This window comes from Erinaceus europaeus, chromosome 6 (assembly GCF_950295315.1).
Source record: "Erinaceus europaeus chromosome 6, mEriEur2.1, whole genome shotgun sequence".
In the NCBI taxonomy this organism is placed as follows: Eukaryota; Metazoa; Chordata; class Mammalia; order Eulipotyphla; family Erinaceidae; genus Erinaceus; species Erinaceus europaeus.
Window position 1 is genome coordinate 50,301,589 of NC_080167.1, and position 22,849 is coordinate 50,324,437.

At 41.9% G+C, this 22,849-nt stretch overlaps 1 protein-coding gene across 2 annotated transcripts in view; it reads right to left on the reverse strand.

Moving 5' to 3' along the window:
- Positions 1 to 22,460, reverse strand: part of UPF2 (UPF2 regulator of nonsense mediated mRNA decay) — a 202,412-nt gene extending 179,952 nt beyond the window's left edge. For both annotated transcript variants that reach the window (XR_009550246.1, XM_007524619.2), the window contains exons 1-3: positions 22,379 to 22,460; positions 12,203 to 12,582; positions 5,651 to 6,430 (exon numbers count right to left, since the gene is read on the reverse strand). Coding sequence is in view for 1 of the 2 variants with exons in the window: in XM_007524619.2 (XP_007524681.1) it covers positions 5,651 to 6,430; positions 12,203 to 12,564 (1,142 nt within the window). In the remaining variant the exon portion in view is untranslated. The remainder of the gene's footprint in view (positions 1 to 5,650; positions 6,431 to 12,202; positions 12,583 to 22,378) is intronic.
- Between the last annotated feature and the right edge of the window lie 389 nt (positions 22,461 to 22,849).

The window sequence follows — 22,849 nt, forward strand, 5'->3', positions numbered from 1 at the left end:
GGATGCAACTACTTTACTATTCAAAATTTCAAACTGCATAATGTAAAATTCTTGCTATTTAAGTACAGATAGTTAAGACATCTATGGCTTTTGTTAAGACAGATAGTTAAGACATCTATGGCTTATGTTTTTTTCTACAACTAAACATCCATGTAGGAATGTAACATTTACAATTTATAAACCATAATGCATTAGGTTTCAAAGAGTTAATTATAAACCCCAAAGCAAGTCATCTTCTGAAGTATTATTTGGCTTTTTTTTTTTTTGGTTACCAGAGCACTCACTGTTCAGCTCTGGCTTATGGTGGTATGGAGCACTGAACCTGAGATTTTGGAGCCTTAGGCATGAGAGTCTGTTTGCATAACCATTATGCTATCTACCCTCCGCCCTTATTTGACATTTTTAATTTCCAGTCACTTTTCTTAGAAACAGTGAAGAAAATAAGTCAGGTTTTTGTTTGTTTTAACCTGAAAGATGCCCTGAAACTCATATCCACACTTACACTTCTTTCCCTGCTTGTTTGGAACAATTTTCAAACTTTCCAACCTTACTCCATTCCTGTTAACATAAATTTGTGTTTAAATGGTATAACATCCCAAATAACATTTTAGAAATATCAGTTCCCATTACAAGAACCAGGCAAATCAAGCACAAATTAGTTACTATTCATCATACCCTATCTCTCTTCAAATCTAGCACATATTTTTGTTTCATCTCTTCAGAAATACATTACAGAAAGATGAACTGAAACCAGTCTACTGAAAATGTTGTAAGTCGGTGGGTCGTCAGTGAATTTTTTCTAGAAAGGTCTGGTTAATTAATATTTTAGGTTCTGCAGATCATGTGGTCTTTCTTCCATCTGCTGATTTAGACAACAGCAGTCATAGAGAATGCCTAAGTGTAACTTTGTTCCAATGAAATTTTACTGAGACACTAAAACCTGAACTCCACATCATTTTATTATTTCACAAAATATTATCCTTTTGATTTTTTCCCCCCCAACCAACTGAAAATTACAGGTAGACTGGATCTGCCCTGTAGGTCATAGCTGTCATCCCTGTCACAACCAAAAGTAACTCAATGAGTGAAAGTGATTATTTAGTTAAATGTTTTAAAAACAGGCTCATTCTCCACCCTCATGGTATCATGAGATTACAATAGGCACCATTTTAAATATAAAAAGTACAGCTCAGGAAATAGCTCAACTGGTAAAGTGTAGGACTTGCATGCCTGATGTTCCTGATTGAATCCCTCACACCAGACTGGAGTGGTGCTTTGGTTTAACCTTCCTATATGAACACTATCTCATATGAAATACATGACTCTTTAAAGTAAATATTAAAAAGCAAGCAATAAACACAAAATTAACTCATGGGGCAGGACAGAGGCACACCTGGTTGAATGCACAAGCTACTAAAGGGAAAGGACCTGAGTTGGAGTCACTGGCAGGGGACATTCCAATGAGCAGTGAAGCAGATCTGCAAGTGTCTATCTTTCTCTCTCTTCCCCTCCCCTCCCCTCAATTTCTGTCCTATCAGTAGAAAAGAAGGGGGGGGGGTAAGGATGCTGGGAGCAGTGGATTAGTAATGCTGGCACTGAGCCACAATGATAAGCCTGGTGGCAATTAACTCCATGCCTTAATTTTCCTTTTTGGTTTTTTATTTTAGTGTAAATTCAACTTGACTAATATGACTAAAGTGTTTATGAGACACTCAGTAAAAACATGTACTAATGGAGATGAAGTTAGTACTTGGCAGATGGGAAAAACAGTAGAATCAGATCGTGTCACTTGATATCTATGTTACATTAAGCAAAATCTTTAGTCCTTAAATTTGATCTATCACCTATAAAATATAAGTTATTTTGCTCTGGGTTCTGTGAAAATTAATTCAAGTCACATATGTGATGCATTCTATCAATGTAAAGCAGTATTTTCATGAGAAAAAAATGCCAGAGACCACTGTAAAAGAGGTAAGAACTTCAAAGCCAAGTATTATTTTGATCTTCTCTTAATAAAATAAAAAACTTGGCAAGAACAAAAAAGTTTAGTTTAGCTTTGACCTCATGCAGCCATGCTAAATAACACAGATATATGGCCCAATTTTTGAAAAATTAATCACAAAAATCTACTAGTTTTCATCTCCATTAATATTCTGTCAAATTTTCATGACAATTAAATTTTCTTTTGGTTTCACTATAGATCTAGTTACAGATGCCTTCCAGTCTTGTGAGAAAACACTAGAATATAGCAAAGCAAAATTGTACTCAAAATTGTATTCAAATATCCATTAAGCAAGTTTGTCAAAATCACTTAATCATACTTGCAGGATATCTGAAAGGAGGTGGCAATGCTAGGGGAGGAAAAAAAAAAAAAAGCAGCAGGGAGGCAATCAGCAAGTGGAGCATCAAACCTGTGCGCAGAGGGTCCCAGATTCAATCCGGGGTACTGAATGTACCACAGTGATGTTCTGCTGTTCTCTGTCATTAATAAAACAACATATAAAACAACACATAAAAAAACGAAATAACTTAAGCGCACGTGGCGTGAAGTGCAAGGACTGGCATGAGAATCCCAGTTCGAGCCCCTGGTTCCCCATCTGCAAGGGAGAAGCTTCACAGGTGGTGAAGCAGGTCTGCAGGTGTCTATCTTTCTCTCCCCCTCTCTGCCTTCCCCTCATCTCTCCATTTCTCTTTGTCCTATCTAACAATGACGACATCAATAACAACAATAGTAACTACAGCAACAATAAAAAAAAGGGCAACAAAAAGGGAAAATAAATATTTTTTCAAAATTTTTAAATATGGGAGTCAGGCTGTAGTGCAGCGGGTTAAGCGCAGGTAGCACAAAGCACAAGGACCAGCATAAGGATCCCGGTTCGAACCTCGGCTCCCCACCTGCAGGGGAGTCGCTTCATAGGCGGTGAAGCAGGTCTGCAGGTGTCTATCTTTCTCTCCTCTTCTCTGTCTTCCCCTCCCTCTCTCCATTTCTCTCTGTCCTATCCAACAACGACAACAACAATAATAACTACAACAATAAAACAAGGGCAACAAAAGGGAATAAATAAATAAAATAAATATTTTTTAAAAAAGATTAAAAAAATTTTAAATATAATAATAAAACAAAATCGCTAGAAGGGGCAGGCAGTGGCACATCCAGTTAAATGAACACATTACAACAACAACAATAATAACCACCACAACAATAAAAAACAATGGCAACAAAAGGGAAAATAAATAAATATAATTTTTTTTTAATGTGTAAATGCTTAGTCTCCGTTTCTTCACTGAACTGTGAATTCATGGATACCCACCACCCAATCTCTGTGTGTGTAGGGGGTGGGGAGTAGACCCATTTTATGGGAAGTAAATTTCAGCTTGAATTCCTAGAAAAAGATGCATCAGGCATTGGAATGGTTCACACTAAGGTCCTCTGGGAAATATTCCAAGAAAAATTAGCTTATATCTATGGTACTCTGTCAAATAGATCCTTAACACTGGGTGATCAGGGTAAATCACCATCACCATACGGCAGAGATCAGAAGAGATCTGGTCTTTCTGTCTCTTTCTCTCCCCTTCATTAAAATTATATATATACATATTAAATAGCTTTTTCTTTAAAAAAAAAAAAAAGTAACCAAAGCATACTCACAAAATCACTTGTGATATATAAAGTAGAAGTTAAAGGAAGACAAGTAGGACAAAGCACTGAATCATAATTAAGTAGCCTGAAATATGTGAGAATTAATCAAAAACTACCATTTTCATTTTTAACCTCAAACTGTAAAATACATTCTGAAACTACCTCCCTTAAACAGTCCTTCTATTCAAAAGCATAAAATAAGGATGACAATCATTTTCCCTTTTTTTAAAATATTTTTTTATATTTATTTTTATTTATTTATTCCCTTTTGTTGCCCTTGTTGTTTTACTGTTGTAGTTATTATTGTTGTCGTTGTTGGATAGGACAGAGAGAAATGGAGAGGGGAGGGGGAAGATAGAGAGAGGGAGAGAAAGACACCTGCAGACCTGTTTCACCGCTTGTGAAGCGACACCCCTGCAGGTGGGGAGCCAGGGCTTGAACCAGGATCCTTATGCGGGTCCTTGTGCTTAGCGCCACCTGTGCTTAACCCGCTGTGCTACAGCCCGACTCCCTTTTTTTTTTTTAAAGAATCAAGGAGGACCCAGCATTGGTACACCTGGTGGAGTATACATATACCATGTGCAAGGATCTGGGTTCAAGTTCCCAGTTTCCACATGCAGGGGGAAGGTTCACAAAGAGTGGGAAAATGCAGCAACTGTCTCTCTTTTGCTCTTCCTTTCTATCCCCATCCCTTTCAATTTATCCCCGTATTGATCAGAAAGAGAGTGCTCACGCTCATGTGAGAAAACACCAGTCAGCCTGCCACCAGGAGCAGGGGATTCTTCATGCAGGTGCAGAGACTCAGTAATAACACTGGTGACAGGGAAAAAGAAGAATACAACTGCCATCTTGTTTTCATCAAGTGACCATCAGTCACCCAAATCTAGTCATGTAAACTTCCATCTAAATTGGCCATGATCAACTATACATCCAGCATGTACTATTCCTATTTTTCTTCAATCATTGTCTAGAAACTACTATCTGAACTCCCCAACTGGAGGCTTAGGGAGTAGAAGAGTATTCCCCCATAATTTCTGATTGGTACCAACTTCATATTCTCAAACATGCAATTTACTCAGGCCGCAGTGAAGTGCTACTATCATTGTCTACTTTCTATACACACTTCGTAACAATTAACTTATGTTCATATGTATCAACTTTGGACTTCTTGATAGCTCCTAGGCAGATGCTATATAGTCATCTAAAGTGTCTTATAATAAAATTGATCCATAAAGCAAGTCTCTTCACTAATCACTACAAGCATATATAATATCCCTTTAGAAGTTGAAATGGGGGGCGGGCAATGGCACAAAAGCGCACATGGCACAGAGTGCAAGGACCGGCTTAATAATCCCGGTTTGAGCCCCCGGCTCCCTACATATAGGGGGGTTGCTTCACAAGCAGTGAAGCAGATCTACAGGTGTCTATCTTTCCCTGTTTTCGTGTCCTCTATCGATTTCTTCCTGTCCTATCTAACAATGATGACAGCAATAATAACTCTGTGTGACTACTTTTTCAATAATTTTGTACACTACTTTCCAATTTTCTGGTCTAAGTACTGGTATGTAAATTACTAAATTTCTAACAATGAATGGCATATTTCTTAAGACACAATTAATTAAAATATAAAACAAGGAAACCTTTTATAGAGAAGGAACAGGGGAAAAAAACAAAAATGATAGGCAAATAAAGTGACGGTGACAGTAAGAGATTCACCCCTCAACAAAAAAAGTTTTTTAAATCACAGGAAAATACATTAACAAAGTAAAAATCACCATATATCTGCCAGAAACCTATTGTAAAAGCAGAAACAAAATCTATTACATAGTCCTAAATATGCGTAAACTACTATAAAACTACTATAATACTTTGAAATTTTCCTGGAACATTAAGAAATCACCTGCAATGAGCCCTTTTCCACAAGTTCTTTCAGTGGCATGAAGACTTTAAAATTTTTTAAGCATGAGCTCCAAAACAAATTCTCAATTCTGAGAAACATTTGAAAATCACCTGTTTTGTCTCTCAGTATTCTGTAGCTCCCTGTGGTCCCTTTTAAGGTGTTTGGTCAAAGACGTAAAGTATTCTTTTAAAAGATTCTGGAAAGGTTGTTGTTTCTCTGGACTAATAATCTCACTGGGAGGAAAACTCAAATTAAACTTCTCTGCAGCAGTCTTTACTTTCCTTGGTATAAGTCCAGCAATATCATCTCCACAGTGTCGACAAAAACTTATCACGACAGAAACATGAGTATGGGATTCTCGGTCAGCATTAATTATACTTTTAAGCTGTTCATAGATTAAGGAAAGCCCTTCCTTATCAGTGAAAATCCCAACTATTGTCAGTTCTGCAATGAACCGTAAATCAGTTCTTAATTTGGTAATGTTAGGTGTTTTCTCCTCTTTCCTTGCTTCAAAATGCTTTTTCCAAACTTGAAGAAGAGATGGGGCAAAGTCGGCATAGCGCTGGTGAAAAAGAGAGCATAAGTGCACAGCACAGTTCACATCAGATATTTTTAGCTTTGCTTCCACAATAGAAGCTACAGCTTCTGCAATGTATTTGCTTAAATTGAGGCCATTAAAATCATGGGACAAGGAGTCTCTCTGTTGCTCTGTAATAGTTTTTAGTTTCTTGACAAAAGCAGTATTTTTCTTTAAACTTGAGTCAAGTCGGCTGAAGAAATTTTCTTCTGGTCGGTTGTCTGGAGCATTTTGGTTCTTGCTACGAAGTTCCTTCCTTAATTGATGCCGTTCCCAAGCTTCCTGATGAAGCTGAAGAGACTCCTCTTTCTCTCTATATAAAAAACAAACAAGTCAATAAAATACCCTGCATATTTTCAAGCATCAATGACAAATACTGAAAGTCAATGAAAAAGTAATATAAACATCAGAATCCAAGAAGAACAAAAGATACAACAGTCCCATATTATCACTTTTATTTATTTTTTATTTAATTGCTGCTATAGTTATTATTATTGTTATTGATGTCGTCATTGTTGGATATGACAGAGAGAAATGGAGAGAGGAGGGGAAGACAGAGAGGAAGAGAGAAAGACACCTGCAGAACTGCTTCACCGCCTGTGAAGAGACTCCCCTGCAGGTGGGGAGCTGGGGGCTCAAACCGGCATCTTTAGGTCCTTGTGCTTCGTGCCACCTGCACTTAACCTGCTTCACTACCTCCCAACTCCCATATTATCACTTTTAAAGGCATTTTAGGGATTGGGCATCAGTGCACCTATTAGAGTACAAACATTTCCATGAGTGATGCCCAGAGGTTCAAACCCTCAGTCCCCATATGCAGGCTGGGGGAAGCTTCACCAGCAGGAGCAATGCCATAGGTGTCTCTCTCCTTCTTTCTCACACTCTTTATTTCTATCTCTCCCAAATAAAAGACAGGGGTGGCTGCTAGGACTGGTGGATTTGAGTTGCATGCCACAGAGATAACCCTGATGGGAGGAAGAAAGGAGGAGAGATGGCATATTATCAATCACTTAAGTATGATGCAATATGTTAATATTACCAAATGCAGTAAAATAAAGGATTCTAAGTAACTATCAAGAGATAAAAATCAGCATGCTTGGCTGGGAGTATGGATGGACTTGTCAACATCCATATCCATCAGAGAAGCAATTACAGAAGCCAGACCTCCCACATTCTGTAACCCATAAAGATCTTTGGTCCATACTCCCAGAGGGATAAAGACTAGGGACCTTTTCAATGTAGGGGAGGGTATATGGAAGTCTAGTGGTGGGAACTGTACTCTTATCCCACAATCTTGTCAGTCATTATTAAATCACTAAAAAAAAATTAATTGGGAGTCGAGCGGTAGCACAGCAGGTTAACCACACTGAAATAAATATAGATGCTATGGTTTCTTTCTTCTTTGCTTCTGTCTCTATACAGAGAGAGGGGGTACGGGGGGGGGGGCATTATGGGGGCCAGGAGATTGCTCACCTGAGAACACATGACTTGTTGGGCATGAGTCCCTGGGTACCAGAGGAACTGCCATGTACAGCACCAAGATAACTCTACATATGGTGATCTACTACTCTCTCTCTAATGATAACAGAGTTGGGTTGGGGGGGGCACTAAATGGTATCACACACTTGTGAGAGCCTGCATTCATTCCTCAGTGTCACATTAAAAAAAAAGAAGAAAGAATGTGGGGCCAGGCAGTGGCACACCTGGTTAAGTGCACACATTACAATGGGCACAAGTTCAAGTCCCTGGTCACCCCACCTGCAGGGGGAAAGCTTCATGAGTGGTTAAGTAGGGCTACATGTGTCTGTCTCTTTCCCTCACTATCTCCCCATCCCTTCTTAATTTCTCTGTCTCTATCCAATAATAAATAAATAAACAAATGAGGGGCTGGGTAGTATCTCACCTGGTTGAGAGCAGATGTTGCAATGTGCAAGGACCTGAGTTCAAGCCCTCAGTCCCCACCTGCAGGGAGAAAGCTTCACAAGTGGTGAAGCATGTCTTCAGGTGTCTGTCTCTCTTCCTCTCTATCTTCCCCTCCCTTCTCGTTATCTGGCTGCCTCTATTAAATAAATAATTAAAAAATTTATAGAAGTAAAGAAAGTGGGGGCCAAGCAGTATTACACTTGGTTGAGTGCACACAAAGTGAAAGGACCCTCATAAGGATCAGGGTTCAAGACCCTGGCTCCCTCCCCTACAAGGGGGGAGCTTCACGAGCAGTGAAGCAGGTCTGCAGGTGTCTTTCTTTCTCCCTATCTCCCTGTCATAACCTCTCTGTTCTACCCAATAAAGTGGAAGGTCAGAAAAGAAGGGGAGGGAAGGGGAGAGAAGGGGAGGGGAGGGGAGGGGAGGGAAGGGGTGGAGAGGGGAGAGAAGAGGAGGGAAGGGGAGGGAAAAGGGAACGCAGGCTGGGAAGGTCAGGCTGGGAAGGTCGCATAATGGTTACACAAAAACACTTTCATGTCTCAGGCACCAAAGGCTGCATGTTCAATCCACAGCATCACCATAAACCAAAGCTGAGTAGTGCTCTGGAAATAAATAAATGACTGACTGACTGACTGACTGACTGACTGACTGACTGACTGACTGACTGACTGACTGACTGACTGAAAGAAAAATGCACTACCTTTATGATCCAGCAATACCACTCTCAGGCATTTATGTAAAATATTCAAACACTAATTCAAAGGGACATATGCACCCCTATGTTCATAGCTGTATCATTCACAATAGCCAAAGAGTGGAGCAGCCTAAATGTTCATCAACAGATGATAAAGAAGTTATGGGTTAGTGATCCAGGAGGTGGTGTAGTAGATAAAAAACAAGACTCTCAAGCATGAGATCCTGAGTTCATTCCCTAGCAGTAAATGTACCAGAGTGGTATGTTTTTTCCTTCTCTCCTATCTCTCTCATTAATAAATAAAATATTTTATTTTAATTTATTTTTAGAATTTATTTATTTATTAATGAGAAAGATAAGAGGAAGAGAAAGAACCAGGCATCACTCTGGTACATGTGCTGCCAGGGATTGAACTCGGAACCTCATGCTTGAGAATCCAATGCTTTATCCACTGTGCCACCTCTGGACCACAATAAAATATTTTAAAAAGAAGGGAGGCAGGCAGTAGCACACCGAGTTAAGTGCACATGGCAGCAAAGCGCAAGGATTGGCATAAGGATCCCGGTTTGAGCCCAGTTCCCCACCTGCAGGGGGTGGCTTCACGAGCAGTGAAGCAGGTCTGCAGGTGTCTTTCCCTCCTTCTCCCTGTCCCTCTTCCTTGATTTCTCTCTGTCCTATCCAACAACAATGACAGCAGTAACAATACTAATAACAACGATAAACAACAAAGGCAACAAAAGGGGAAAAAAATTCTCTAGGAGCAGTGGGTTCATAGTGCAGGCCCCAAGCCCCAGCAATAACCCTGAAAGCAATATATATATATATGGAGAGAGAGAGAGAGAGAGAGAGAAGAAGAAGAAGAAGAAGAAGAAGAAGAAGAAGAAGAAGAAGGAGAAAAAGAAGTTATGTGTCCTTTGGGATAAAATGGAAAAAACTTCAGGAAACTGTTTAGCAAAATTAGTAAAGATATGAAAGACAAGTACTAGATGGTTTCAGTCGTATGTGCAATTTAGAGATCTGATACACACACATCTGAAGGAAAAAAATCAGAAGCAAGCATCTTTTGTCTTTAACTTTTACCAGAGCACTGCTCAGCTCTGGTTTATGGTGGTGGGGGGGTGATCCTGGACCTCTGAAGCCTCAGGGCATAAGAATCTTTTTGCATAACTATTTGCTATTTCTACTGCCCCTAAGCAAACTGTTTCTAAGACCAGTTAGAACTATGGTCACTATCTTTGGAAGGTGGGAGGGTGAGGATACTTTGGTGGTGGGTATATGTGGAATTACACTGTAATCGTACAGTCTTGTAACCTACTATTAATTACGAATTAAAATGGAAAAGAAAATGCACTGAAAGTACCTGAGATGTTAAATACCAATTGCTGACACTTCAACACTAACCAGACCTACTATAAAATACCCTGAGTCTTAAATATTTAATTAAGTGGGGGGGGGGGGGCCAGGTGGTAGCACAGCAGGTTAAGCACAAATGGCACAAAGAGCAAGGACTGACCAAAGGAACCCAGTTGAGTACCTAGCTTCCCACCTGGCAGTGGTGCACCCTGTTAAGCCCACACAGTACTATACACAAAGACCTACACAAGAATCCAAGTTTGAGCCCCTGATCCCCATTTGCAGCAGGGAGGCTTTATGAGCAGTGAAACATGTCTGCAGGTGTTTTTCTCTCACACTATCTCTCCTTCTCCTCTTAATTTCTCTCTGTCCTATCAAATAAAAACAGGGGAAGAAAGAAAGGGAAAAAAGAAATGGCTACTGGGAGTGGTGGATTCATAGTGCCAGCACCAAGCCCCAGCAATAACCCTGGTGGCAATAAGCTTAAAAAATTAAAATTAAGTAAACAGAGATATTAAAGAACTCTGTAAGTAGGTGACTAGACTGTATTAGAGGTCTATGGAAATGCAGGTTTGCAAACAGTATTTTAAGTTATTGTATATAAAGAAGAGCTCCTACTATTGAATAAGTACTATTTTTATTACTCAGATAGTCCCATGAGGACAGTACATTATTTGCACAGATTTACAAGGCTAACGGAGACTTATATAAAGATGTGAGGAGACATTATATAAGTGTTTTTAAAGGGGAAAAAAAAATTTTTTTTTTTGGTTTTTGGTTATTTTTTGTTTGTTTACCAGTGCACTGCTCAGCTCTGGTTTATAGTGGTGCAGGGAATTGAACTTGGGACCTGATGCCTCAGACATGAAAGTCTCTTTTCATAACCATTATGTTATCTACCCCTGCCCTGTGAAAATTTTTAAGTTAAGACTAAAGTAGGTTCAAATCCTCCTCTGTCTTTTACTGTGACTTTAGGCAAGTCACCTAACCCACTATACTTTGTTTTATTAATCTGTAGAGGATCATAAAACTTAATTTCACTATGACTGCCTTAAGGATATACACTAATATAATTTCTACATTGCCTGGCACATAACAGTCAACAAATAGTAGCCATTAATAATAATTTTGGGGCTCAAAGGTAGCACATCTGGTAGAGCACATATCATAATGTGCCAAGATCTGGGTTCAAGTCCCCAGCTCCCAACTTCACAAGTGACAAAACAGGTCAGCAAGTCTTTCTCTCCCTCTCTGTCATCTTCGTTCTCAATTTCTGACTCTATTCAAAATAAATTAGTGTTAAAAAAACTAATAATAAAGATTTTTGGGGCTGGGTACTGGTGCACACATTACCATGCACAATGACCCAAGTTCAAGGGACAATGCTTCAAAAACAGTGACACAGTACTGCAGACACCTCTCTGCCTCTCTTCCTCTCCACCACCCTATTTCCCTCTCAATTTCTGTCAAGAAAAAAAAAAAAATGCCAGGAGCAGTGGATTCATTGCAGACAACAAGCCCAGCAATAACTCTGGTAGCAATACAAAAAATAAAAAGAATAAAGATTTTCAACTTGAAGAATTCTATTATTTTTTCATATTTTATATATTATTTATTTTAATGAGAAAGACCAAAAGAGACAGTGATACACATACAGCTACAAGGCACCAGAGCCCTGCTCAATTCTGGCTTATGCTGGATCCAGGGATCAAATCAAGGACCACAGAGCCCCAGGCAAGAAAGAAGCCATTTTTTCCTCCCTTATCCCTTTCTATTTTATTTTAAGAGGACAGAAATTGAGAGGGGAAGGGAAAATAGAAAGAGAAACATCTGCAGACCTGCTTTCCCACTTGTGAAATTTCCCCCTGCGGGTATGGAACAGGGACTCAAACCTGGGTCCTTGTGCCTAGTAATATGCGCACTCAACTAGGTGTGTCACCACCCAAGGCTCTAGATAAATAAGTAAATCTTAAAAAAAAAAAAATTAAAATATCCCCAACTTTCAAGGCAGCAGGCAATATCCTTAAAGGTTGTTCCTTTTCCCCCAACCAGTTTTTCCAAAACATCTCAGTCATCCTATTCTTTCACATCAGTAGTTAAAATGAATGTACTTACTTCAGTTGGGCAGCCTCCTCTTCTTGCTGCCGTTTTGCCTGCTCTTCCTGCTTCTTCTTCTCTTCCTCTTCATGTTTCTTTTTTTCTTCTTCCTCTTTTTTCTTCAATTCCTCCTCTGCCTTCACCTTTTCCTCTTCTTTTTTCTTGCGCTCCTTGTCTTCTTTTTTTCTCTTATCTTCTTCCAGTTTCTTCTTTTTATCTTCAGGGACCTTAATAACTTCCTTCTTCACAGTAAGCTTGACTTCGTCTTTTGGCTTATCCCTGCTGCTCACTGGTCGCCTTTCACTGCAGTCTTTTTCCTTGTTGTTTAGTAAAGATTCTTTTTCTTCCATATTTGCTGGCTTTTTACGCTCAGCTGGCATTATGTTACCCAGGACAATCTGCAGGAATAAAAGAAAGTCAGTTTGTAGGTACAGTGACCTTTTCTCTTAGTGAAGTGAACACATTTTAAAGCAGAATATATTTAATACAACTTGACCATGAGAGATTAAATGTGAAGACAATTTCGGTAATAAAATAACCTACTGTGTGGTAGGGAGAAAAAGCTAAGCTGGTAGAGTACAAGACTTGACTACCTGAGGTTCCCAGTTTGATTCCAGATGCCTCAAGTACAGAGTGGTGCTCTGATTTCTCTCTTATGAAGTAATTAAAAAAAAAATCTTTAAGAAAGTTATTTTTTTAATATTTATTTTTTTTATTTATTTATTCCCTTTTGTTTCCCTTGTTGTTTTATTGTTGTAGTAAGAAAGTTATTGCTGGAGCTGGGTGGTAGTACACCTGGTTGAGTGCACATATTACAGTGCACAAAGACCCAGGTTTGAGCCCGTCCCCACCTGTAGGGCGATGTGAGTGATGAAGCAGGGCTGCAAGTATCTCTTTCACTAGCCCTCTCTATCTGCCCCTTTTCTCAATTTCTGGTTGTCTTTTATCCAATAAATAAGTAAAAATAATTTTAAAAAGTTGCCACTCAGCTCACTTCCCATCATTATTCATTCCGCCTATGTCTACTTTTTGTTATACTTTCTTTTATTCAAGGTAAACTCAAATAGTAGAGTGCACTATCTAAGGAAATTCTCATCACCCAGATTCAATTATTATCAACTCCTAAACAATTTAGCAATTAATTATAAATATGGCAATACATATCTGAGAAGTTTTTGGATCAGTTTAAATCCCAATATTCCTCAACCCATTAAAGAGTGACACTATTTCAGGGAGTCGGGCAGTAGCACAGCGGGTTAAGCGCAGGTGGCATTCAAAGTGCAAGGACCGGTGTAAGGATCCCGCTTCGAGCCCCCGGCTCCCCACCACCTGCAAGTGGTGAAGCAGGTCTGCAGGTGTCTATCTTTCTCACCCCATCTCTTGTCTTCCCCTCCCCTCTCCATTTCTCTCTGTCCTGTCCAACAACAGTGGCATCAATAACAACAACTCCAACAATAAAACAAGGGCAACAAAAGGGAATAAATAAATATTAAAAGAAAAGATCACCAAAAAAAAAAAAGTGACACTATTTCATACACTTCAGTTGAAGAATCCATGTAACCTCCTACAAGTCAAATTACAAAACAGACAATAAAGGCTCACAAATACAAAACTGTTTCAAACTGTATTAGACCTTTAATTTCTCTTTATGTCTTGGACATATTAACTGACAAGCACAGTGATAATTACAAAAAAGCAAATATTTGGGAGTCGGGCTGTAGCGCAGTGGGTTAAGTGCAGGTGGCGCAAAGCACAAGGACCGGCATAAGAATCCCGGTTCGAACCCTGGCTCCCCACCTGCAGGGGAGTAGCGCGCTTCACAGGCGGTGAAGCAGGTCTGCAGGTGCCTATCTTTCTCTCCCCCTCTCTGTCTTCCCCTCCTCTCTCCATTTCTCTCTGTCCTATCCAACAACGACAACAATAATAATAACTGCAACAATAAAACAACAAGGGCAACAAAAGGGAATAAATAAAACAAATATTAAAAAAAAATTTTTTTTAAAAAAGCAAATATTTTGTTCTAAATCTGTTAACACAGCAGCCACCAGCCTAGGTTTCTTAGCCTCAGCACTACTGCTACATTGGGAAGACAAGTCTTTGATGAGGATGATGCTCTCCGGTACACTGAACAAAGTTTAGCATCATCCCCCAGTGCTGACAGCCAAAACTTATTCCAGACATCCCCAGGGCCAAAATCACCACCAGTGAAAGAAAAGCACTGCACTAGCCACATGTGGTTACTTACAAATAAATTAAAGTTACACAGAACTGGAAATTCAGTCACCAGTCAGTGTCCATATTTCAAGTGCTTATTTCCACACATAAATAGTGGTGACCACATCGGACAAGGTAGATATGGCACATTTTCGTTATCAAAGAAATCCACTGCATTGTTCTGGTCTTTCACACAAAATCTACACAGTTAACTGAAAATAAACTCTAAAACAACAAAAAAAAATGTATTAGCCAGCAAAAGCCAGGATTTCAGTTTTCTAAAAATACATTTCTCTGCTTGGAACTGGTGTTCTTGTTTCTTTTATGGACAGTTTCATATTTTAACTCCTTGTTAAAGACTGACTTGTCTGAATCATATCAATTTTAATCTGCCTAAAACCATTGTCTTTCTAAGGCATTTGTGAGAGCCAAAGGTCAGAACTCAGCTGCTCCAGTTCTGTCAGGAGGCCCTATCCCCCAATCCCCTAACTATGTGGAGGGGCAAGGACACAATAACCGAAGACATGATCTTCACTAACCATCACAGATACACAAAAAATAGTCCACAGTGCACGAACCCCAGTTGTGGCAAGAGCAGGTTAATGGAGATCGGGTGTGGGGGATGTCAATGACCTAGCTAGGTTGACTCCCTGTATAGATAACACCAAGATAGGGGACATGTTGTCTGACTCATTCTTCTTTGTAGAATTCCTAAAAATATTTACTGTAAGCTCCCTGCACATATGCACAGGGTATAAAACCCCATGCCAGGACCCAATTTTGGAGCCAGTTCTCTCAGAGCAATGTAGGACTGGGATCCAGTCCTTTCCTGGACTCAAGTCCTCAGTTTGACTCTTTAATAAATTCACCTAAAATCTAAATTTGTGAGTGGTAGCACAGTGGGCTATGTGCACATGGACCGGAATGAGGATCCCATTTCAAGCCCCCAGCTCCCCACCTGCAGGGGAATCGCTTCACAGGCAGTAAAGCAGGTCTGCAGGTGTCTATCTTTCTCTCCCCATCCCTGTCTTCCCCTCCTCTCTCCATTTCTCTCTATCATATCCAGCAATGACAACATCAATAACAATACTAACTACAATAAAACAAGGGTGACAAAAATGAATAAACATCAAAAAGAAATTTAAAAAAATCTAAATTTGTTGTTTTCAATTAACATCCTCAATCACCTAAAGACTATATACAATAAAAATATTTTCTTTAAGAAGTCTAAGATAATTTAAATTCCTTTTTTTTTTTATTAAAACTGAAAAATAGGGTTGGGGAGATAGTATACTGGTCATACAAAAAGACTTTCACACCTGACACATCAATATTCCCAAGTTCAAACCCCAGCACCACAAACCAGAGATGAGCAGGGCTCTGGTAAAAAATAAATAAATATATAGAGGGGCAGGCGGTAGTGCAGTGAGTTAAGCACACACGGTGCAAAGCACAAGGACTAGCTTAAGGATACCGGTTCAAGCCCCCAGCTCCCCACCTACAGGGGGGTCGCTTGACAAGAGGTGAAACAGGTATGCAAGTGTTTACCTCTCTCTCCCCCTCTTCTCTTGATTTCTTTCTGACCTATTCAACAACAGCAGCAGCAATAACAACAATATAACAATAATAACAAGGGCAACAAAAATGGGGAAAAATGGCCTCCAGGAGCAGTGTATTCCTAGTACAGGGACTGAGCCCCAGCAATAACCCTGGAGGCAAATAAATAAATATGCAATATATATATGTATATATATTATAATACATATATTAGCATTCTCAAATATGTATTTTAAATTATATCAGTAAACTTAATTAGCAAATAAAAGTTACAATAATATTTTATAAATATGCAAAGCATTTTCCAGCCTAGACTTGCAGACCTACTTCCCAAGTACTTTTTGGAGGTACATGCCATAGTTTATACCTTCTCTTAGTCACCTGGTCCTTTTTTTTTCCTTTTGCCCTCTCATTCCTCGCTTCCATGTTTCACATATCATTAAAAAAAAATTATTATATTTTAATTTTATTTTAATGAAAGAAAGAGGAAAAAAAACACAGTGAAAGACCAAAGAACTACTCAGCTCTGGCTCAAAATGGTGATAGGGATTGAACCTGGGACCTCAGAGCCTCAGGCATGAAAGTCTTTTGCATAATCATTATGCTTTCTCCGGCTCTCATGTATCATTTTTATCTTTTTTTTTATTAGATTGAGACAGTGAGAAATTGAGAGGAGTGGGGGAGATTGAGAGAGAGACAGAGACACCTGTAGCCCTGCTTCACCATTCGTGAAGCTTTCCCCCTGCAGGTTGGGACCAGGGGCTTGAACCTGGGTCTTTGTGCACATTAATGAGTGTGCTTAACCAGGTGCGTCACTGCCTGGACCCCCTTATGTATCTTCTTTTTTTTCTTATGTATCAGTTTTAAAAGTGATATCCAAAAGCTTAAGAGGCTGTTAATCCTGCCAGTCATTAAAATATGAAAAAGCACAACTAATGTTGGAAAATATTAATCTTTTCTTTTATATATATATATTATTTATTTATTTATTATTGGACAGAGACAGAGAGAAATTGAGAAGGGGGAGATAAAGAGGGAGAGAGATACCTGTAGCCCTGTTTCACCATTCATGAATCCTTCCCTCCACAGGTGGGAACCAGGGGCTTGAACCTGGGTCCTTGTGCACTGTAATGTGTGTGCTCAACCTGGTGCGCCACTACCCAGCCCCAAGATGAACCCTTTCTTTTTTTTTTTTTTTTTACCAGAGCACTGCTCAGCTCTGGCTTATGGTGGTGTGGGAGATTGCATCTGGGACTTGAGAGCCTCAAGCATGAGAGTCTCTTTGCATAACCATTATGCTATACCCCCACCCAAGATGAACCCTTTCTATTACCTGGGAGCATAGTTAGCAATTTTTACACAGCTACAAATAAGTACCCACTTTCAATATGAAAACAGCATGCCTTACAGAAAGCAAACTTTTTAAAGATGAGTAGCTAGCTACCACTCACTGATACCACAGTAAATACCTAACAAACATTAACTCATTTAATAATAAGCTCATTTAATAATAAAATCTTTATGAAGAGAGTATTATCTTCTCTGTTTTATAAATTAGAAAAGGTGAGACCCAGTCAAGTAACTTGACCAGGGCCTACAGAGCGGATGGCAGTTGGAATCTGAATCCGTCTCAACCAGTCATTACATACCTTGAGAGTACCATTACAGACCTTGCGAGAAACAGTTAGCTGGAAGACTTGGTAAGATACAATAAGACACAGAATTATGAATCTTAGAGTATATAAAGTCCATGATAAAGACTAAGCAATACTGTATCGTTTATAACTGTTTAAAGATTTCTGCTGAAATATATGGGGACAAGATAATTATGTGGTAACAATACAATTTTATTTAGGACTATTTGTATAATAGGCAAAAAATGTCTAGGGACCAGGTAGTGGCACATCTGGTTAAGCACACAGGATACAGTGTGCAAGGTCCCAGGTTTAAGCCCCTGGTCCCCCACCTGCAGGGGGAAAGCTTCACAAGTAGTGAAGCAGGGCTGCAGGTGTCTCTTTGTCTCTTTCCTTCCCTATCTCCCTCCCTCAGTTTCTCTATCTATCCAATAAGTTAATAAAATATTTTTAAAAAGAGAAATGTTTGGGGAGTCGGGTGGTAGTGCAGAGAGCTAAGCACACGTGGCCTGAAGTGCAAGGACAGGCATAAGGATCCCGGTTCGAGCCCCCGGCTCCCCACCTTGCAGGGGAGTCGCTTCACAGGGGGTAAAGCAGATCTGCAGGTGTCTATCTTTCTTTCCCCCCATCTTCCCCTCCTCTCTCCATTTCTCTCTGTCCTACCCAATGACAGCAACAACAATAATAATAACCACAACAATGATAAAACAACAATGGCAACAAAAGGGGGAAAAATAGTCTCCAGGAGCAGTGGATTTGTGGTGCAGGCAACAAGCCCGAGCAATAACCCTGGAGGCAAAAAAAAAAAAAAGAGAGAGAGAGAGAGAGAGAGAGAGAGAGAAATGTTTGGTGGGGGTAGACAGCATAATGGCTATGAAAACAGACTCTCAAGCCTGAGGCTCCATCAAGTCCCAGGTTCAATCCCCCGCACCATCATAAGCCAGAGCAGAGCAGTGCTCTGGTTAAAAAAAAAAAAAGAGAGAGAAAGAGAAATGTTTATACAGAATTTATATTTTCTGGGGCTAGGAGGTAGCTTACCAAATAGAGAGCATACTTTACCATGCACAAGGATTTGGGTTCAAATCCCACCCCACCCCCTGCAGCCACAAGGCAGCATTTTGTAAAAGGAAGTCTCAAGAGCAGTGGAGCATTGCTGTGGTGCTTACCTGTCTCTGACACACACACACTCTAGAGAAAAAGAGCCTGCTGAGCTTGTGAATGTGCTGTGCTGTCTTGGCAGCAAAGAAAAACAACATTTTTATTTTCTGATATCAAACAACAAGAAAAATATCAACATTGCAAAGAACTACAATCCTCAGATAATAAAGAACATCAGAGTCTACAATGAATTTAATGCTATCTTAGCATTAAAAATTAACCACTGCTTGGGGGGGAATCACAGAACTTTAGTGGTGAATGCAATATGGAACTATAAGCCCTCTTACCTGATAATCTAGTAAACCACTATTAAAGTACTACTAAAAACTTAAGCTCTGGGTGGAGGAGACAGCATAATGATTCTGCAAGAGACTCTCATGCCTGAGGTTCCATGGTCTCAAGCTCAATCCCCACACCTCCATAAACCAGAACTAAGGAGTGCTCTGGTAAAATAAAACTGGACTTAAAAAAACTGTTAAAACATGAAGAAACTCAGTTGGAATCAGAATCATCTTTTTTTTTTTTTTTTTTTGCCTCCGCGGTTATTGCTGGTGCTAGGTACCTGCTTTACGAATTCACTGCTCCTGGAGGCCATTTTCCCCATTTTTGTTGCCCTTGTTACTGTTATTGCTGTTGCTGTTGTTGTTATATAAGACAGAGAGAGGAGCGGAAGACAAGAGGGGAGAGAGAAAGATAGACACCTGCAGACCTGCTTTACCACCCTTGTAGCCACCCCCTGCAGGTGGGAAGCCGGGGACTCAAACCAGGATCCTTACGCTGGTCCTTGTGCTTGGCGCCATATGAGTTTAACCCACTGCGCTACCATCCGACCCCAAGAATCATCAAAAGAGTCTCCCAATCTTTTAAGAGACTTTCATGCCTGAGCCTCCAAAGTCCCAGGTTTAATCCTCACACTACCGTAAATCTAAGCTGAGCAATGTTCTGGTAAAACAAAAAATGGGGGGGGGGGGCAGGGGGGTCCCTTCACAGGCAGTGAAGCAGGTCTGTAGGTGTCTTATCTCTCCTCCTCTCTATCTTCCCCTCCTCGCTCCATTTCTCTCTGTCCTATCCAACAACAGCAGCAATAACAATAATAACAATGATAAACAACAAGGGCAACAGAAGGGGAAAAAAATATCCTCCAGGAGTAGTGGATTCGCAGTGCAGGTAACTGAGCCCCAGTGATAACCCTGGAGGGGAAAAAAAAAAAAAATACCAGAGTTACACTCTATCACATGCAATGCCAGGGAATAAGCTCGGGACCTCATACTTGAGAATCCAACACCTTACCCACTGCATCACTTCTCAGGCTGCATTTTGTGAATCTTATTGGCCACAAAATATTTTTATTGCTTTATTACTTATCTTTGTTCTTATATTTGATAGGACAGAGAAAAACTGAAAGGTGGGAACCCAGGATTTGAATCCGAGGGCTTGTGCATGGTGACACATGCAGCTGAGTGCACCACCAGCACCCAGCCCCCACAAAATGAATGTGTAAATATCAAGCCAAATAAACTGAAGCAGGCATTCACAAATTAGATTCTTAGTAAGACCATTTAAGTTTTGGTACTGCTATCTTTTCTTGAGTCATTTCATCCTTTTATTTGAAAACATACTCAAAGTAGACTTTCAACTTAACTTGAGAACAATGTGACAAAAATTTTAAAGATAGCAACAAGATATATGAGCATATCTTTTGAAGTCAGACAGAAAGCATGCAACCCAATTCTGTAATCTGCTGGTTACTTTAAGTGCTCAAGTCCATTCAGAGATAAAATGGAGATAACTACTATCTTCTAGTGTTCTTAAACCTCCAACAGAGTAGCCAAAATGAGGGAAGTAATTTATTTTCTTCCACACAGAACACTGAAAAGTTATCAGACTTTTACCTACTTCAATTCTCTAACACGAAGTAGCAGCAGAATGACCTGTCCAAGATTATGTTGCTCAGTAGCTAGCACAAGGCTCACCATCCAGTGCTCTTTTCCACTATGCAACTTAACGTTAAGATTTAACAAGTAAAATACAAAGGCGGCACGATTCAAACCGGTATGTCAATCAGAATAAAAATTAAGAGTTCTGAATTACATATTTTTTTGCGAAATGTTAAAATTCTTGGCACTCCTTTAATAAATCCATGCTTTCATAAACAGCCAAACACGACTAGCAAGCTTTTCAATAAAAAAAACAGAGGACTTTACGGATTTTTGTTTCAAAATAATCGAGGTAGAAATGAGTAGTCTTTTAAATGGAACACAACTAGCTGAGAACAATTAAAAACCCGGGCGGTCCTTAAAAGATTAAGCCAGGCTTTACAGACACCTTCCTAGCTCCCACTACAGTGCCCAGGCTCTTGGACTGTATGCTTCATTCAGCTTGCTAACTGTACTCTGAACTTCGCAAAGAAAGAAAACGACTTTACAAGTAAAACCGATAATACCGGTGGGAGTGCCGGGGAGAGAGGGCGGAGAAAAGGGGGTGTTTCCCTTCTACAGCCCTTTCCCTGCACAGTACCATATGGATCGGGTTGGCAATCACCCTCGGGCTGCTCGGGAACCCCTCGCGTCCTCGCCCCCCCCCCGAAAGTTCTCGGGGCGGCTGCTGCCCAGGGGCACCACCTCCCCTGGTGCCCTCTCTGAAGCGCGTCCTGCGCGGAGAAGCCCGAGCGCAAAGCTCTGCGACCTGTCAGCAGAGTTCAGCAGCGCGGAGCTACACCCGCTGGGTCCCTTCTAGGGGAGCCGCAGGAGGGGCCCCGGGACGCGGGACGCCGGCGAGGCTGAGGGCCGTGCTCTGAGCACAGGCATCGCGATACACAGGTCCCACAGCCCAAGGGAGCAGCTGCTGGGCCCCAATGGAGACCCCCCACCCCCAAGCCTGGAAGCCAACGGCGGCCCAGTTGGAGATCAGAGACCCTGGGTCCCCCTCTGGGGGCGCCTCGGTTCCAACGAGCGAGTCCCGGGAGTCCAGCCCGGGAAGGTGGAACGATGGGGGCTCCAAGGCATCAACTCCACGCCCGCCATCCCAGAGCCCCCCGCCTCCAAATCCCGTCCTCTGGACACACAAACCCCACAGGTCCTGACTCTGGGTGCACATCCTCCACCCATCCCGCCCCCCGCCTCGACCTCCCCCTTCCCGCGGGTGCCCACGGTCACCTTCGCCCCGACCCCAACTTCCCACCGAGCCCGCCCTCCCCGCCCGGCAGCGAGCCCCGATCCTCCCGGGCTCGGCTGCGGCTCCACATCCTCCCACACGCGCTCCCGCCCCGCTTCCTCGTCCTCGCCTCCCCCCGGCGCCTCCGGAGCTCGCCCCGAGCTCCCCTCGTCGCCTCCACACCCCCCAGCACCCTCAGCCTGCCGCCGGCCCCGAGGCCCAGCCCCGGCGTCGAGCGCCCCTCAGGCCAGCCCCGGCCCGGAGCTTCCCGCGTCGGGAGGAGAGCGGCGACCCGAGCGGTCTGAGGGGGACGACGCCGGAGCCACCCCCGGAGCGCCGCGGAGCCCAGTCGCCTCAGGGGTCCTCCTCCCCCCGCCCCCCGCGAGTAGGAGTCCAGGCCGGTGCCCCCCCCCACACCCCTGGTCCCGCTTCCCCCGGGTCGTTGGTGCCGAGTGGCAGGAGGGTTCCCGGGACTCACCTCGAGCCTGTTGTCAACATTAGCTCCGGGTTTCCCAGCACCAACTCCAGCGCTCGGGCTCCCCCTCCCCTCCCCCACCAGCTCTCAGCCGAGGGCCCGCCTTCCCTCAGTTCCCCCACCTCCTTCGCCCGCCGGCCCTCCCGCCCGCCACTCACCAGCGCGGCCCGGCTGCCAGTGGGGGCGGGGCGAGGGGCGGTGGTAAGGAAGAGGCTGCCCCAGCGAGTGCCAGATCCCACGCACCAGGTCTCCCCGCCTCCCGAGGCCCTCAACTTCCTTCGGTGATGAAGGACAGCTAGGGCAGACTCCAATAGCCATGACACACTGAGCGGCTCGTTTTAGTTGCCCATCCCACGAGAGAAACTTTTTTTTTCAAGTAGGCACTCACAAAGGTAAGCACATTTAGCCCCCTTCAGCCAGGGCCCCAGCACAGGGGAGGAACGTTCCGAAGACCGGAGGTAGGAAGTGGATTGG